General features: G+C 48.5%; 1 protein-coding gene across 1 annotated transcript in view; it reads left to right on the top strand.

Annotated features, from left to right (window-relative positions):
• The first annotated feature begins 302 nt into the window (after positions 1-302).
• The window catches only part of stxbp4 (syntaxin binding protein 4), a 144056-nt gene continuing 125269 nt past the window's right edge, over positions 303-19089 (top strand). Inside the window, 6 exon segments of the mRNA XM_063030683.1 lie at positions 303-825; positions 828-912; positions 5344-5417; positions 9955-10050; positions 11479-11548; positions 17307-17381. Of these exon segments, the coding sequence (XP_062886753.1) occupies positions 723-825; positions 828-912; positions 5344-5417; positions 9955-10050; positions 11479-11548; positions 17307-17381 (503 nt within the window). The 5' untranslated portion in view covers positions 303-722.

Here is a 19089-nt window from a genome sequence, read left to right as displayed (position 1 = left end):
CTTTGCACTTTTGAGTTGGATACAAATATGGACTAATTGGTCAACTTATGAATATTTAAAGTCCTTACTTGCATAATCAATCACCAATTAAATTATGGTAATGCAAGTGTTAATAGCCAATTTAACATGTCAATACTCTTGGCTAATAATACCTGTACTGATGTATTGTGACTGGTGATTGATTATGCTAATAAGTAATTTAAATATCGCCAAGTTGACCAATAGTAAGTGTTAGTTTGCATCCTTGCCTTGAATCCCAACAAGGTGCAGTGGTTCGCCCAGCGAGCGGTGTTGTTCGGAGACCGGTCCCGCTTGGGTTGACTGTACACTGTTTATACCCAACCTCGCCTGCATATTCTCTTAACTCCTGCCTTGCCACGCTGCTGCGAGGCAGCGCCTACGGACGGAAATAGACGTTTAGTCCTCTCCAAAGATGCTGCCTGACCTGCTGAGTTCCTCCGGCATATCGTGTGTGTTGCTCTCAGCATCTCCCGTGTCCGAGATTTGGGGGTGTTTCTGAATCATCTGAGTGGGTGGACGGAGATGCCCGCAGTCCCCGCTTGGTGGAAGAAGTTCACCCGTGAATGGAGGCACTCTGTCCAAGTGGGAGCGACCTCGGCGCAGACGCCAGTTGCAGTTGCCGGGATCGCAAGCGTGGCCACGCCTGTCATTGGCTGCAGTTCGCCCTGCGCCGTCCCGAGGTGGCGACAGGCGCTGTATAAATGAAACTCTGCTGTCGTCCGGCGGCTGGCCCGGCCCGCTGGGCTGGACGGCACACGGCGCTTTCCTTGCCGGCTGGAGAGAGGGAGAGAGGGGGGCACGGAGTCCGCAGCCGCCGATCAGCATGTCTTTACTGTCTCAGTCCGAGGAGGCAGAGCCCGAGCGCTTCGATGGACTGTCGCTGTTGTACTGGTAGGTGTCTGTGTTTTGTGTGTGTGTGTGTGTGAGAGAGAGAGACAGACAGACAGACCGACCGACCCGGACCCAGTGTACTGTCCACGGGTTGGCTATACCTGCCCAACTGGACGTGCCGGGAGTGTGATCAAAGTAAATTCATTATCGGAGTACGTATATGTCAACATGTACAACCCTTTCTTGCGGGCATACTCAATAAATCCAAGAACCATAACAGAGTCAATGAAAGGCCGCCCATCAGGACGGACAACACCGTGCAGATACACATAAAAAGCAACAAATATCGAGAACATGAGATGACGAGTCCTTGAAAGTGAGTCCATACAAACAGTTCAGTGTTGTGGGGGAGTGAAGTGATCCCCACTAGTTCAAGAGCCCGATGGTTGAGGGGTAATAACTGTTCCTGAACCCCTGACCCCTGGTGTGTGTGTGTGTGTCCGTGTCCACGTGGTTCTGCATACCCTTTCCTCTCGTTTCTGTAGTCACCTCGTGTGTGTCCCCGAGCGCCGTGTCCGGTACCTCACTGTTGGCGGGCTCGCCGAGCTCTGTGGCGGCGGTGGGGGTGTGTGTGTGTACTGAACGTGGTACTCTCTCTACAGCTCTGGACACTTTATTCTGCATTGTTACTGTTTTACCTTCTTCTACCTCAGTGCACCGTGTACTGATCTGATCTTGTATCTCGGTACACGCGATAGTCATACGCAGCCAGGCACTTCAGCCCACGAAGTTGTGCCGACCGACTCTAAGATCAATCTAACCCCTCCCTCCCACACAGATCACTTTTCTGTCATCCATGTGCCTACCTACCAGTCTCTTAAATGTCCCTAATCTGCCTCTACCACCAACCCTGTCAGCAAGAACCCCAAACCCGCCACTTTGTGTTTAAAAACCTACCTCTGACATCTCCCTGGTCTTGCCTCCAATCGCCTACAACCACCTTAGAATCATGCCCCTTGGTATGAGCTATTTTGCCCCGGGGCGGGGGGAGAAATTATCTGGATGTCTACTTGATACCTCTGAACGTCTTGTACACCTCTGGAAGTGTCCTCTCATCCTCCTTTGCTCTGAAGAGAGAACCCTAGCTTGCTCAAGCTTCCCTCATAAGCCTGATCCAGGTAGAAATTCTGGTAAATCTCTGCACCCTCTCTGAGGTCTCCATATCCTTCCTATAATGAGACGGCCAGTTCTGAGCACAATATTGGATGTGTCTGCTGTGTGGACCTCGGGTGTCTGCACAATGTTACATTTTTCCATGTGTTAGTGATTGTCATGGTGCTGCTGGTGCAGTGTGTGTGTGTGTAAGAGAGAGTCCTGCCTGCCAGGCTCTATCAGTTCTAAGTTCAAAGTAAATTTACGTCAACCATATACAGCCCCGAGATTCATTTTCTTGTGGCATACACAGTAAATCCAAGAAACACAATAGAATCAATGGAAGGCTGGACAAATAACCACTGTGTAAAAGGTTACAAACTCTGCAAATACAAAAAAAAGTAATAATAAGCAATAAATAGCAAGAGCATGAGATGAGGAGTCCTTGATGGGCTGTTCCCATAGATTGTGGGAACCATTCAGTGATGAGGTGAGTGACGTATCCCCTCTGGTTGAGGGGTAATAACTGTTGCTGGACATGGTGGTGTGGGTCCTGATGGGTGAGGTGTAATAACACTTCTTGGACCCGGTGGTGTGAGTCCTGAGGCTCCCGTACCATCTTCCTGATGGCAGCAGCGAGAAGAGAGCATGGCCTGTGAGGTGGGAGTCCCTGATGGTGGATGCTGCTTTCCTACGACAGCGTTCCATGTTAACACGCTCAGCGGTGGGGAGGGCTATACCTGTGATGGACTGGGCTGCAGTCACTACTTTTTGTAGGATTTTCCATTCAAGGGCATTGGTGTTTCCGTACTAGACGATGATGTAACCAGTCAATATACTCTGCACGACACAGCCAGATCAGGTGATGGTGGCACATACAGTCACACTCTGCCTGTGTTTCTTCTGCCTCCGTCGACTTAAGCATTTGCAACTCGTGCTCGAGTGCACATCCAGAGACTTTTCCCAGAGTGGAAATGGCTAATACGAGGGGCATAATTTTGAGGTGATTGGAGGAAAGTATGGGGGGGGTGGGGAATGTCAGAGGAAGGTTATTTTACAGAGTAGTGGGTGCATGGAACACACTGCTGGGGTGCTGGGGTTGGAGAGCTGTCTGTGGGTGGGAGGGGGAAAGGTGTTCTGCTGCTGCTGGTGGACATGCTGCTAGGGGTGGGGGTAGAGGCCGATACATTAGGGACTTCTGGCAAGCACATGGATTATAGAAATGGAGGGCTATGTGGGAGGGAAGGGCGGGATTGATCTTGGAATAGGTTACAGTGCCAGCACGACATCGTGAGCGGAAGGGCCTGTACAGTTCTGTGTTCTGAGATTTATATTGAAAGTTTTATCAATACACCATTTTAAGTAAAATTATTGCAACTTGTTTCCTTGAAGAACTTTTTTTTTCCAGAAGATTCAGTTTTAAGAAACAGCCCAGTACATCTGTAGATGTGAACTTCCCACTATTCAGGACATTTACAAAGACAGGTGTGTAAAAAGGGCCCGAAGGATCATTGGGGACCCGAGTCACCCCAACCACAAACTGTTCCAGCTGCTACCATCCAGGAAACGGTACCGCAGCATAAAAGCCAGGACCAACAGGCTCCGGGACAGCTTCTTCCACCAGGCCATCAGACTGATTAATTCACACTGATACTATTGTGTTTCTATGTTATATTGACTGTCCTGTTGTAGATACTACTTATTCTAAATTACTGTAAATTGCACATTGCACATTTAGACGGAGATGTAACGTAAAGATTTTTACTTGTCATGTATAGGAAATAAAGTCAATTTAATTCAATTCAATTCAATAGATTTGTGAACTTGGCAGATTCAGATATACTCATATTTGGATGATAGAATTATTTACATTGCTAAATCCTCTGTATGCATCTGTTTCTGAAACTTGTGTGACCTCCTTTGAACTGATATCCTGTCTCCTGTGTGTTTCCCGTCAGTGGAGAGAGGTGTTTGTTATGGACAGATTCCCATACCGGCCGGGTGACATTCACTGATACTCGGTCACCGGGTATCTGCTCAGTGTTTGCTCTCGTCTGCAGACTGCTGTCTGCCCCCTCCGCTGCTTGATCGGTTTATGAGATAATAAAAGGCAGCCAGTGAGATTACTTCAGAACCAGGCTCTACAAACAGGAGTAAATTGATTTTGGGCACTCAGATAAATGCCAAAAACATTACAGAATCTGTTTGACTTCCCATTCCCACTTCGGAATGTCAATCCGTGGATAGGTGAGGAGAATAGAATGTGTGAGAGAGAAACTGGAATGGAAAAAGAGAAGTGGGGGGGTAGAAATGACCAGAAGTTAGAGAGAGCAGGAGTTCCCAGTCTGAGGTCCACGGACCCCTTCAAAATGTTCGTTTATTATCAAAATGTACAACTCTGAAATACTTCTTCTCCGGATAGCCACAAAACCAAGAAAGAAAAGAATGGCAGCACCATCATCAACCCGGAAAATTCTGGCCCTCCCCCCACAAAAAAAACTAACTAAACTGATACAGGCACATTGCCCCCCCCCCCCCCACACACACACACACACACACACCACACACATAACAAAGAAGATCGGGCAATAAACACAAATTATAATTTTAAGAAACGTAGACTGAGGAAAAGAAAGCCTCCAGTCCGAGTCCATATCCAAAATGCAGAAAACCTGGGCAACGCTAAGCAACCTTGCTTAATGATGTTGGTCCATGGCTACCCAGATGGAATATGAGGCGTTGCTCCTCCAACCTGAGAGTGACCTCATAGCAATATAGGGAGGCCTCGGACCAATGTGTTGGAATAGGAATGGGGAGTCAAATTGAGATTCAAGATTATTTAATGTCATTTCCAGTACACAAATGTAAGGGGAATGAAATAATTGTTACTCCAGATCTGATGCAGCACAAAAATACACAAGATAAAGTACATAGTAATAACACACAATAAATATAAATGCATGAGGTAGCTTCTATACATTGATTGTGTGTCCATAAAGTTTCACGAGGCTGTACACAAGGTGACTGACCGGAAATAATATAGTGGTAGAGTTACTGGGTGGAGGTGTTGATCAGCCTCACTGCTTGGGGGAAGTAAACGGGTGACCACTGGGAAACCCTGCCGTTTGCGGCCGACGGAGCAAAGGTGCTCGATGAATCGGTCCCCCAGTCCACGATGAACTGTCCCCCAATTCACATCGGGTCTCACAGATGTAGAGGAGGCCAGAGTGGGAATACCCAATACAGTAGGTGGCCCCGACAGACTCCCAGGTGAAGTGATTTTATTTTCCTTCACTATAGGTTTCTTGTGAATAATTATTGTGCACACATTCCCTTTAGGACCATCATGGGACCCTATGGAATCAACCGGGCTGTACAACGCATCGCGTTCTCTGACTGTGAGAATGGCCTGGGTAAGTATGAGCTTCTCAGGTGTGTCGTCTGTAACATCCACCCGTGTGGACAGGCGGGGAGGCACGCTAGCGCATCGGCTAGTGCCTTGCTTTACAGCACCAGCAGTAAGATCAGGGTTCAGTTCCGCTGCTGTCCATAAAGAGTTTGCATGTCCTCACATGACTGTGTGGGTTTTCTCCCAGTGTCTACCATTTTCTCCCACATCCCAGAGACATATCGGTTAAGGGTCTCGGCCTGAAACGTTGACTGCTTATTCATTTCCATAGATGCGGCCTGACCTGCTGAGTTCCTCCAGTATTTTGTGTGTGTATTGCTGAGGGTTAGTAAGTTGTGGGCATGCTACGTTTGCGCAAGAACCTTCACAACACTTGTGGATTGCCCCTGACACATCATCAGACTGTTGGTCATTGACATAAATGATCAATTTGATTACCTGTTTCAATGTTTCGATGTATATGTATATTTAATACCATCATTCCCACAATCCTGATTGAGAAGTTACAGAACCTGGGCCTCTGTACTTCCCTCTGCAACTGGATCCTCAGCTTCCTAACCGGAAGACCACAGTCTGTGCAGATTGGTGATAACATCTCCTCCTCGCTGACGACCAACACTGGTGCACCTCGGGTGTGTGCTTAGCCCGCTGCTCTTCTCTCTATATACCCATGACTGTGTGGCGAGGCATAGCTCAAATACCATCTATTTGTTGATGATACAACATTGTTGGTAGAATCTCAGGTGGTGACAAGAGGGTGTACAGGAGTGAGATATGCCAACTAGTGGAATGGTGCCACAGCAACAACCTGGCACTCAACGTCAGTAAGACGAAAGAGCTAAATGTGGTCTTCAGGAAGGGTAAGATGAAGGAACACGTACCAATCCTCATAGAGGGATCAGAAGTGGAGAGAGTGAGCAGCTTCAAGTTCCTGAGTGTCAAGATCTAACCTGGACCCAACATATTGATGCAGTTATAAAGAAGGCAAGACAGCTGCTATACCTTATTAGGAGTTTGAAGAGATTTAGTATGTCAACAAATACACTCAAAAACATATCTAGTTGTACCATGGACTGCATTCTGAGAGACTGCATCACTGTCTGGTATGGAGGGGCTACTGCACAGGACCGAAAGAAGCTGCAGAAGGTTGTAAATCTAGTCAGCTCCATCTTGGGTACTAGCCTACAAAGTACCCAGGACATCTTTGGGGAGCGGTGTCTCAGAAAGGTAGTGTCCATTATTAAGGACCTCCAGCACCCAGGGCATGCCCTTTTCTCACTGTTACCATCAGGTAGGAGGTTCAGAAGCCTGAAGGCACACACTCAGCGATTCAGGAACAGCTTCTTCCCCTCTGCCATCTGATTCCTAAATGGACATTGACCCCTTGGACACTACCTCACTTTTTAAAAGTATATATAGTATTTCAGTTTTTTGCACAATTTTTAATCTATTCAATATATGTATACTGTATAAAGTATACTGAATAAGGTTTACTTACTTATTATTTTTTTCTTCTGTGTTATGTATTGCATTGAACTGCTGCTGCTAAGTTAACAAATTTCACGTCACATGTCGGTGATAATAAACCTGATTCTGATTCTGATATCTGACAAATAAAGCTAATCTGGATTTGACCCACTGGGTCCTCACTAATCCAAAACTAGACCAAAACAATTGCTGGCAGCCTGCGACCCCAGAGAGTTTTTATACCTGTGTGACGCACCCACAGCTCCAATGATAGCTCCCTATTTCAATCCTTAATTAGCAATTAGCAAACATACATTTAAGCATTATTGAGTGTCATCTCAGTGCTCAGCAAAGATATGACCTTCACCGGTCCCAAGCTACAAACTGCCACAAAATAAGCAAGAATACATAATTTATCCCTTTGCTTTTATCACACCCCTGTGAATGTGACTAGTTACCATAATACGTATAATAAACATGCAGCACAGGCTCCTACACTAACTATCAATGACCCAATATACACTGGTCCCACATTAGGCAGTCTCAGTATTGTACTGAAGCCCTGAGTGGGACTTGAACTCTCCACCCTCTGACTGTGTGAGTGATGCCTGCTGAAACAGAGGAGACACTGGATTAAGCTTATCACTGCAAGCAGGACAAGAGCTACACCACCTCCCTCATCACTATTCTCATCCCTCATCAGTCCTTCCAAGTGAAGCGACTCTTCACACTGTTGGAGTCATCTAGTATGTTCAGCACTCGCGGTGTAGCCCCCTCTACATCAGTGAGACCCCTCCCGGATCGGGACACTGTTTTGTTGAGCACCACCCTCCGTCCACTGCAAAAGGCAGGATCTCCCGGTGGCCGCCCCCGCCCATTCTGACATGTCTGTCCATAGCCATCTCTACTGCCATGATGAGGCCGAACTCCGTTTGAAGGAGCAACACCTCGTATCCTGTCTACGTAGTCTCCAATCTGACAGCATCAACGCTGATTTCTCTGACTTCCTGTAATTTCTCCCTTACCCTTTCTTACTTTTTCCATTTCCCTTTCTTGCTCCCTTTTCACCCCTTCTCTCCTCACCTACCCGTCACCTCCCTCTGGTTGCCCTCTTTCTTTCTCCCTTGGTCCACTGCCCCCTCCTATTAAATTCCTTCAGCTCTTTATCTCTTCCACCTATCACCTGCCAGCTTCTCACTACATTCCCCCCCCCATTACCCACCCACCTTCCCCCTCACCTGGTCTCACCTATCACCTGCCAGCTTCTCAGTACATTCCCCCCCCCATTACCCACCCACCTTCCCCCTCACCTGGTCTCACCTATCACCTGCCAGCTTCTCACTACATTCCCCCCCCCATTACCCACCCACCTTCCCCCTCACCTGGTCTCATCTATCACCTGCCAGCTTCTCACTTCACCCCCCCCCACTACCCATCCACCTTGCCCCTCACCTGGTCTCACCCATCACCTGCCAGCTTCTCACTTCACCCCCCCCCCACTACCCATCCACCTTGCCCCTCACCTGGTCTCACCCATCACCTGCCAGCTTGTACTCCTTCCACCCCCCTGCCCAACCTTATTCTGGCTTCTTCCCCCTTCCTTTCCAGTCCTGATGAAGGGTTTCAGCCCAACTATGTATTCTTCTCCATAGATGCTGCCTGACCTGCTGTGTTGCTCTGCATTTCGTTTACTTTTGAAGCCCTGTGGAAGTTCAGATTTATTTATCACATCCATATGGACACATGCAGTGAAATGTGACATTTGCATGAACCATCAAGGATTTGCTGGGCGGAGGAGGGCGGGTTTCACCACACATTCTGGTGCTAGAATAGTGTTAGGCTGAAACTGTGCTACTATGCCATCCTTCCAGTTAGACTTGTGTGACCAATTACACTGCACCTCTCCCTCACTGCAAACTGTGACAGTTGTGTGTCAGAAACAGCAATGTTGATATCGCATTTTACACTGACTCCCACGTTACAGACTGACATTACAAAGATGAGGCGACACAAATAAAGATACAAGTTAAAGATTAGCGCTGTTTGTACAAGTTATCCAAACATACAGTGAAATTAGATTAGATTAGATTAGATTATGAGGACACGCAGTCACCTTTTATTGTCATTTAGTAATGCATGCATTAAGAAATGATACACTATTCCTCCGGTGTGATAGCACAGAAACACAGGACAGACCAAGACTGAAAAACTGACAAAAACCATATAATTATAACATATAGTTACAACAGTGCAAGCAATACCATAACTTGATGAAGAACAGGCCGTGGGCACGGTAAAAAAATTCAAAGTCTCTCAAAAGTCCCACATCTCATGCAGACGGGAGAAGGAAGAAAACTCTCCCTGCCATGCCCGACCACAGTCCGATTCTGAGTCGTCCGAAAACTTTGAGCCTCCGACCAGCCCTCCGATACCGAGCACCATCTCTGTCGAGCGCTTCGACCCCGGCCCTGGCCGCCAGCAGCAGACAAAGCCGAGGATTTTGGGGCCTTCCCTCCAGAGATTCTCGATCGCACAGTCGTAGCGGCAGCAAACTGGGCATTTCAGAAGTTTCTCCAGATGTTCCTCCGTGCTTCTCACATCTGTCTTCATCAAATCAGAATTGTGCATGGCGTCCTACTTACAAATACGATATCATTTCACCGGAGAGCTGCGCGCGCTGCGTCGCGCTGCCATCTTCTCCTCCCGCCAAATGTGACATTTGTGTTAATGACCAATACAGTCTGAGGAGCAGCCCGCGAGTGTCGCCACACTTCGGGGCCAACAGAGCATGCCCACAGCTCACTGACCCTACCCCTATGTCTTTGGAATGCGGGAGGAAAGCCAAGCAGTCACGGGGAGAGCGTTCAAACTCCTGGGCAGCAGTGGAAATTGATCCCTGTTACGCTAACTGCTATGCCACTGTGTGCAAACGTCCGGATGAGGTCACGTTCACAGAGAGTAAAAGGAGGCCGACTGGATCAGTTGGAATAGTGACATCTAGAAGCCGCAAGCTGCGACTCAGGAAGTTGCAGTGCCAACACAGAATTGATACATAATTCTTTTCTCTGTTTTAGGTATTAAAGTTATTGGCGGGTTTAAAGAACAAACCGGTGAGGCGTGTGGAATTTACGTTAAGCGTATTTTGCAGAGTGGAATAGCAGCAAGCGATGGTAAGCATACAATGTCTACTGCTGTATTTTATAGAACAGTGAAGTACAGACCCTTCAGCCCACACCTACTCTAACATCAATCTAACCCTTCCCTGCCACATAGCCCTCCATTTTTCTGTCATCCATGTGCCCATCGAAGGGATTTATGAAACTCCAATGTATCTGCCTCTACCACCACCCCAGCAGGATATTCCTTGCACCTACCACTCTACAAAACTTATCTTTAACATCTCCCCAATACCTTCCAACGATCACCTTAAAATTATCATCGTCATCATCATGTGCCGTGTGGTGTGACATGAGTGATCATGGTCTCATGACCATGATTGTTTTCGGCAAATTTTTCTACAGAAGTGGATTGCCATTGCTGCTTTCTAGGCTGTGTGTGTAGAGACGGGTGACCCCAGCCATTATCAATACTCTTCAGAGATTGTCTGCCTGGTTTCATTGGTGGCATAACTGTGACTTGTGATATGCACCAGCTGTTCATTCAACTATCCACCACCTGCACCCATGACTTCACGTGACCCTGATCGGGGGGCTAAGCAGGTGCTACACCTTGCCCGAGGGTGACCTGCAGGCCAGCGGAGAAGGAGTGCCCTACACCTCCTTTGGTAGAGATGCATCTCCACCCTGCCATCCACTTAAAATTATGCCCCTGATATTAGCAGTACCCTTCCTGAGTAAAAGCCTCTGATTCACTCAATCTATGCCTCTTATCATCTTGTGTACCTCTATCAAGTCACCTCTCACCCGCCATCACTTCAGAGAATAGCTGTAGCTCACTCAACCTGTCCTCATACGACATGCTCTCTAATCCAGTCAGCATCTTGGTAAATCTCCCTCTAAAGCTTCCACGTCTGTTCTATAGAGAGGTGATCAGAACGGAATACAATACTCGGTGTGGTCTAACCAGGGTTTTGTAGAGCTGCAGCATTACCTTGCGGATCTTGGACTCAATCCTGCTCAGCAAACTGCTGGGCTACTCTGCCACCTCTCACCTCAGCCAGCGCGGGGCAGCACACATGGCCATTCCAGTGCGGGCAGCCCTGCCTGGTGCGAGAGCAGCCCAGTGGAGTGGGGGAGGGCCATGAGGTTGGACTGGCTCCTCTGTCGGGCCTGTGTCCCAACTGTCTGCACTAGCCTGGGCAGTACAATATGGTCAAACTGTTGTCCGTGCAGCAAGCTCCACCCTCTGCCACACAGGAATGGCAAAGATCGATACAGTCTGGCACCAGTGGCGTTGCAGGAGTTGACAGTCAATGTTAAACTCAATGTAGGACTGCCTTGAGGTCTCCAGCTCTGGACCTTTCCTCGGGGTTTACTCCCGAAGCTTTCCCTGTGAGAGGGTATAGCTACAAGGTGTACACTTGACAAATGAAGCTAATCTTTCGATCTTCTTGGATCTAATCTCTGCCTCTGTTTCAGGTCGACTGCAGCCTGGTGACTTGATCTTGGAGGTGAATGGAGAGGACCTGGCTGGAGTTACGAACGAAAGGTATGTGGTCTGGTGCCAAGCAGTAATGTCCCTGTCTCCACCTGAGGCTGGCATGGCCACCAATTTTGAGAGCCTCTCCATGGGGTCAGTGGTTTCCTCCCCACCGGCTCTGTGGGGCCTGTCCCTTCCCCTCCAGAATGTCTGGGATGGGTGGGGGGTAATATTATGCTGGCTGCATACTGAGGCAGAATCCACGGAGGGGTGGCTGGTTTCTGTGATGTGCTGAGCCGTATCCACAACTCTCTTGCCGTCGCAGACCGAGTCATTGCCGTACAAAGCCGCGGTGCATCCAGATGGGATGTTTTCTGTGGGGCATCAATGGTGCTGACTAACTGTTCCCTCGGTCGTGTTCCCCAATTAATCCCCTTGGTCGTGGCGCTCCAGCGCTCATTTTCACTGTGCAAGTGGACGTGGTCCTTGCCATTTGAGCAAGTGCTCGCACTTGAGTACCCTCTCTGACCGGACTGTGGGACCCCCTCCAAACCCCTCTCCACGGTCTCTGTGGGACCCCTTTCTGCCACTCTGCTCCGAGACACTCCTCAAACCTGTCGTCTTGACCAGTCTGATTTTGGAATGTTTTAAAAGTGGTCACCCATGACAGTTGAGTAATGTTAGTAGACCATTCAGAAATCTGGTGGTGGGGTGGAAGAAACTGTTCCTAAAATGTGGAGTGCGGGTCTTCAGGTTCCTGTATCTTCTCCCTAATGTCCCAGCTGGGGAGGATCTTTAACAATGGATGCTGCTTTCTTGAGTCACCGTCCTTTGAAGATGCCCTCGATGGCAAGGAGGGTTGTGCTGTGATGGAACTTTCTGAGTCCGCAACCTTCTGCGTTCTGCATTCTGTCCTGACTTCCCCTGTTACAGGAAGGAATGTAGAGATCTTAGATGGGGTGCAGAAGAGATTCACCAGGATGCTGCCTGGATCAGAGAGGATGCAGAGGAGATTCACCAGGATGCTGCCTGGATCAGAGAGGGTGCAGAGGAGATTCACTAGGATGCTGCCTGGATTAGAGAGGGAGCAGAGGAGATTTACCAGGATGCTGCCTGGATTAGAGAGGGTGCAGAGGAGATTTACCAGGATGCTGCCTGGATTAGAGAGGGTGCAGAGGAGATTCACCAGGATGCAGCCTGGATTAGAGAGGGTGCAGAGGAGATTCACCAGGATGCTGCCTGGATTAGAGAGGGTGCAGAGGAGATTCACCAGGATGCTGCCTGGATCAGAGAAGGTGCAGAGGAGATTCACCAGGATGCTGCCTGGATCAGAGAGGGTGCAGAGGAGATTCACCAGGATGCTGCCTGGATTAGAGAGGGTGCAGAGGAGATTCACCAGGATGCTGCCTGGATTAGAGAGGGTGCAGAGGAGATTCACCAGGATGCTGCCTGGATTAGAGAGGGTGCAGAGGAGATTCACCAGGATGCTGCCTGGATCAGAGAGGGTGCAGAGGAGATTCACCAGGATGCTGCCTGGATTAGAGAGGGTGCAGAGGAGATTCACCAGGATGCAGCCTGGATCAGAGAGGGTGCAGAGGAGATTCACCAGGATGCTGCCTGGATTAGAGAGGGTGCAGAGGAGATTCACCAGGATGCTGCCTGGATCAGAGAGGGTGCAGAGGAGATTTACCAGGATGCTGCCTGGATCAGAGAGGGTGCAGAGGAAATTCACCAGGATGCTGCCTGGATCAGAGAGGGTGCAGAGGAAATTCACCAGGATGCTGCCTGGATCAGAGAGGGTGCAGAGGAGATTCACCAGGATGCTGCCTGGATTAGAGAGGGTGCAGAGGAGATTCACCAGGATGCTGCCTGGATTAGAGAGGGTGCAGAGGAGATTCACCAGGATGCTGCCTGGATTAGAGAGGGTGCAGAGGAGATTCACCAGGATGCTGCCTGGATTAGAGAGGGTGCAGAGGAAATCACCAGGATGCTGCCTGGATTAGAGAGGGTGCAGAGGAGATTCACCAGGATGCTGCCTGGATCAGAGAAGGTGCAGAGGAGATTCACCAGGATGCTGCCTGGATCAGAGAGGGTGCAGAGGAGATTCACCAGGATGCTGCCTGGATCAGAGAGGGAGCAGAGGAGATTTACCAGGATGCTGCCTGGATTAGAGAGGGTGCAGAGGAGATTCACCAGGATGCTGCCTGGATTAGAGAGGGTGCAGAGGAGATTCACCAGGATGCTGCCTGGATCAGAGAGGGTGCAGAGGAAATTCACCAGGATGCAGCCTGGATCAGAGAGGGTGCAGAGAAGATTCACCAGGATGCTGCCTGGATCAGAGAGGGTGCAGAGGAATTTCACCAGGATGCTGCCTGGATCAGAGAGGGTGCAGAGGATATTCACCAGGATGCTGCCTGGATTAGAGAGGGTGCAGAGGAGATTCACCAGGATGCTGCCTGGATAAGAGAGGGTGCAGAGGAGATTCACCAGGATGCTGCCTGGATTAGAGAAGGTGCCGAGGAGATTCACCAGGATGCTGCCTGGATCAGAGAGGGTGCAGAGGAGATTCACCAGGATGCTGCCTGGATCAGAGAGGGTGCAGAGGAGATTCACCAGGATGCTGCCTGGATTAGAGAGGGTGCAGAAGAGATTCACCAGGATGTTGCCTGGATTAGAGGGCACGAGCTACAGGGAGAGGCTGGATAAACTGGGGTTGTTTTCTCTGAAGCGGTGGAGGCTGAGAGGAGATCTGATGGAGTAGGAGTTCCCAACCATTTTTACGCCCCTAAGCCATACCATTAACCCAGGGGTCTGTGGACTACAGGCCAGGACTCCTTGTGATAGACCTTTATAAGGTTATGGGAGTCATAAGTAGAGTAAAAAACCTGTATCTTTTTCCCAAGGTTGAAATGTCTAATACCAGAGGGCATGAATTTAAATTGAGGGGGTAATTTCAGAGGAGATGGGTGGGGCAGGATTTTTTACACAGTGGTAAATGTTTGGGTTGTACTACCTGAGGTGGTGGGGAAGAGTCGTACAAGAGGTCCTTGGGTAGGCACATGAATATGCGGGGAATAGAGGGACATGGACATTGTGCAGGCAGAAGGGATCAGTTTAGTTCTCTGAATGCACTGCCCTCCACACTCTCTCTGCACCAGTCCCAACCTCACCATCAGACCCGCAGACAAAGGGGGTGCTGTTGTGGTGTGGTGGACTGACCTTTACCTTGTTGAAGCCAGGTAGCAACTCTCAGACACCTCCCCATTCCTACCCCTTGAAAAGGACCCCACTCAGCACCATCAGGGCATTTCTCCGACATAATCACCATCCTCATTGGCTCTGGAGATCTCCCATCAATTGCCATCAACGTCATAGTTCCCTTACCCTGCGCTATGTGTTTCTACCTCCTACCCAAGATCCACAAGCCTGGTTATCCAATAGGCCCACCGGTTCTGGCCCCACTGAACTTGTGTCTGCATATCTCAACTTCATTTTATCCCACTGGGTTCAATCTCTTCCCACCTACTAAAAAATCCACAACACTTCTCATGCTCTCTCGATCTCCTCAACAATTTTCAATTCCCTAGCCCTGATTGCCTCATTTTCACCATGGATGTCCAGTCCCTAAACAGCTCCATCCTCAATCAAGAAGGCCTTAAAACCCTCCGCTTCTTTCATGGCAACAGACCTGACCAGTTCCACTTCACCACTATCCTCCATTGTCTGGCAAAACTGGCCCTCACGCTCAGCCATTTATCCTTCGGCTCCTCCCACTTTCTCCCACTCAAGGGTAGGGTTGCCAACTTTCTCACTCCCAAATAAGGGACAAAAGTAGCAGTCAAATACAGGACACTTGTGTTTACCCCGAGAAAGACCAGCATGACCATGAAGCCTTGCGTGGCCACCTGTGTGCGCATGCGTGTACGTACCGATTTTTTTTCTACATATCGGTTTTGGTTTAATGTTCCCAATTATGATACACTGTACATACATTATTTCTACTTTATATAGGCTGTGTATTTATCATATCATTCCTGCTTGTTATTATAGGTTTTATGTGTTATTGGTATGATTTGGCAGGTTATTTTTTGGGTCTGGGAGCGCTCAAAAATTTTTCCCATATAAATTAACGGTAATTGCTTCTGCGCTTTACGTCATTTTGGCTTACGAACGGTTTCATAGGAAGGCTGTACCTTGGCGGGGGAAATATGGGACAAGGGCGGTCCCGTTTGGGACAAACCAATTTAGCCCAATATACGGGATGTCCCGGCAAATACGGGACAGTTGGCAACCCTATGTTCAAGGGGTACTTATGGGCACTCGCATGTGCCCCAGCTATGTCTGTCTCATTGGCTATGTGGAACAGTCCATGTTTCAATCCTTGTCTGGTAATGCTCCCCAACTCTCCCTGCACTTCACCAACAACTTCCACCCTGCCCTTGAATTCACTTGGTCCTTTTCTGATGCCTCTTTTCCCTTTCTTGATCTGTCTCCATCTCTGGAAACAAATTGTTTACCGATATCTTTTAAAAACTACCGACCACTATGGCTATCTTGACTATACCTCTTCCCAATCTGTCTCCTGTAAAAATGCTAAACAAGAGAAAACCTGCAGGTGCTGGGAACCTGAGTAACACACACAAAATGCTGGAGGAACTCAGCAGGCCAGGCAGCATCTGTGGGAAAAAAGTACAGTCTTCGTTTTGGGCCGATGTCCTTCAGTCCTGCCGAAGGATTTCGGGCCAAAATGTCAACTGTACTTTTTTCCACAGATGCTGCCTGGCCTGCTGAGTTCCTCCAGCATTTTGTGTGTGGTCCTGTAAAAATGCTATTCCCTTTTCTCAATTCCTTCGTCTCCTTCGCATCTGTTCCCAAGACAAGGCTTTGCTTTCCAGAAAATCTGAGATGTCCTCCTTCTTCAAAAAAACAGGTTTCCCTTCCTCCACCATTGATGCTGCCCTCATCCACGTCTCCATTTCCCAAACATCCTCCCTCACCCTGTCTTCCTGCTGCGTAAATGGGGATGGTGTTCCTCTTGTCCTCCCCTTCTACCCTGTGAGTCTCCACATCCAGCACATCATTCTCCGCAACGTGTCATATTCTGTCTGCGTAGCCTGTGAACTGATGATGTGAACATTGATTTCTCCAACTTTCAGCAATTTTCCTCCCTTTTCCTTCCCTTTTCAATTCCCCACTCTGGTCCCCTTCTTGCCTTTTCACTTCTCATTTGCCTATCACCTCCCCCTGGTGCCCCACCTCCTTCCCATTTTCCCATGGCCCACTCTCTTGCCCTATCAGATTCCTTTTTCTCCAGCCCTTTTCCACCTATCACCTCCCAGCTTACTTTATCCCCTCCCCCACCCAACTGGCTTCACCTATCACCTGCCAGCTTATGCTCCTCCCCCCTTCCCCACCACCACAATCTGGCATCTTCCCTCTTTCCTTTCCAGTCCTGATGAAGGATCTCGGCCTGAATCATAGATGCTGCCTGAACGGCTGAGTGCCTCTCGCATTTTGTGTGCGTTCCTCTGGCAATCTAGCATCTGCAGAACCTCGTGTGTTTATAGGTTAGTTAGGTGTTTTATTGCTTACGCCCAACAGCATGCCTGTGCAGTACTGTTCTATGTTCTAGTACAGACAAGTTGGACATGTGCTTAAAATGAATTGTTGCTGGTCCGGATTAGCCCAGGAGAGAGGTTGCTCGACTGGTTTGAGATAGTTGTACAGAGAGCTCTTTCTGAGGCAGAGTAACACAGTCTGGAGCTGCCCAGGCCGTGAGCTCCATAAAGCCATGTGCTTAAAGTGAACTGTTTGTGGTCTTTTACAGGGCTGTGGACATCCTGCGCACCGCCTCAGCATCCAGCCACATGTCCTTGCTGATCGCTCGCGATGATGAATCCAGGTAATAAAGGCTCTGCTTCTTTCCTTCATCCTTAAGCCCCTTAATGTTGTTAGACTGGGATTTGCGACATATACGATTAGACTGTGGTGCAATATAATGCTGAGGGGTTTCAGACCCTTCGCTCCAACATCTCGTTGACCATGGCTGATGAAAGGACAATGTCATGATTTTAGTCTTTCTGGTGAAGGTGGGACTCAGACTGTCCCCAGTGGAACAGAGAGATGTTCCATTCCTGATTTACTCTAATAAGTAATTAATTAGAAATCACTTTACCAGTTAAGCTGATTAGTGTGCTTAAGCTTTGCCTTTCCCTTATTCCATTCCTTCTAAGCTCCAACTCAGTAATAGAATTTAAATCCAACTAGATGCTGGTGGTGAAATGATGAGAAGGGTTGTCAGGTCTCGATGTGTGATCTTCCCCTTGCAGCAATAACCTCTCTATTGAGCTGGTGTATAAACATAAAACGCTACAGCACTTCAGTCCAAAAACTTGTGCTGACCTTTTAACATACTCCAAGATCTATCCAACCCTTCCCTCTGATATAGTTCACCATTTTTCTATCATTCATTCTATCTAAAGACTCTGAAATATCCCTGAAGCATCTGCCTCTGCCACCACCTCCGGCAGGGCAATCCACACATCCACCACCCTGCGTTTTTTAAAAACTTATTTCTGACACCTCCTCTCAAAGCTCATCACCCCTTCGGGGGCTACCGACAGGTCACCAACAGCAGCTCATCATGTTCCTCTGTCCTGGGCCAGTCTTTCAAGTTGTCACCGGGTGTGGGCCATCTTTGAAGATCCTTCCTCTCCTAGTGATGAGGTCTTTGGAGCTTCTGTAGCTCTGGATTTTTACACGATGGGGTTGCTGTATCAAGTTTCAAGTTCCTTGGTGTCCACATTTCCAAGGATCTCACCTGGTCCCTGAACTCCACCATTCTGATCAAAAAGGTGCAACAGTGCCTTTATTTCCTGCGGAGCATCAAGAAAGCTCACCTCTGTCCCAGGATACTGTCGGACTTTTACCACTGTACCATTGAGAACATACTCACCAACTGCATCTCAGTGTGGTATGGCAATTGTCCCATATCGGACCGCAAAGCAGTCCAGCGTGTTGTGAAAACTGCCCACCATTGAGAACATCTACCATAAACGTTGCCTGGGCAGGGTGAAAAGCATTATCAAGGCTGCATCTCACCCTAACCACGGACTTTTTACTCTCCTCCCATCCGGTAGGCGCTACAGGAGCCTCCGCTCCTGCACCAGCAGGCACAGGAAGAGCTTCTTCCCTGAGGCTGTGACCCTACCGAACTTCACATCACAAAGCTAAGCAGTATGGCACCCATATTGGACTGCCTCAGTACTTTTATATTTGTGTGCTGTAGCACTTACTTTTTATTCGTGGTTATTTTGTAAATAACACTGTTCTTTGCATTTCTGGTCAGTTGCTAACTACATTTCATTGGCTTTGTATCTGTACTTGGCACAATGACAATAAAGTTGAATCTAATCTAATCTAAATCTATGCCCAACCCTCCTCCTTTCAAAGCCGGGTTTGGATCTGTCCATGGTGAAGTTTATATTTTCCTCCAATCGCCTTAAAAATTATAACCCCTTGTATGAGCCATTTCCAGCCTGAGAAAATGTCTCTGGTTGTCCATTTGATCTGTGCCTCTTATCATCTTGTACACCACTATCAAATCACCT

This window comes from Mobula hypostoma, chromosome 22, assembly GCF_963921235.1.
Source record: "Mobula hypostoma chromosome 22, sMobHyp1.1, whole genome shotgun sequence".
NCBI lineage: Eukaryota > Metazoa > Chordata > Chondrichthyes > Myliobatiformes > Myliobatidae > Mobula > Mobula hypostoma.
The sequence above is the reverse complement of the archived record's forward strand: the minus strand, read 5'-3'. Positions and strand labels throughout refer to the sequence as shown.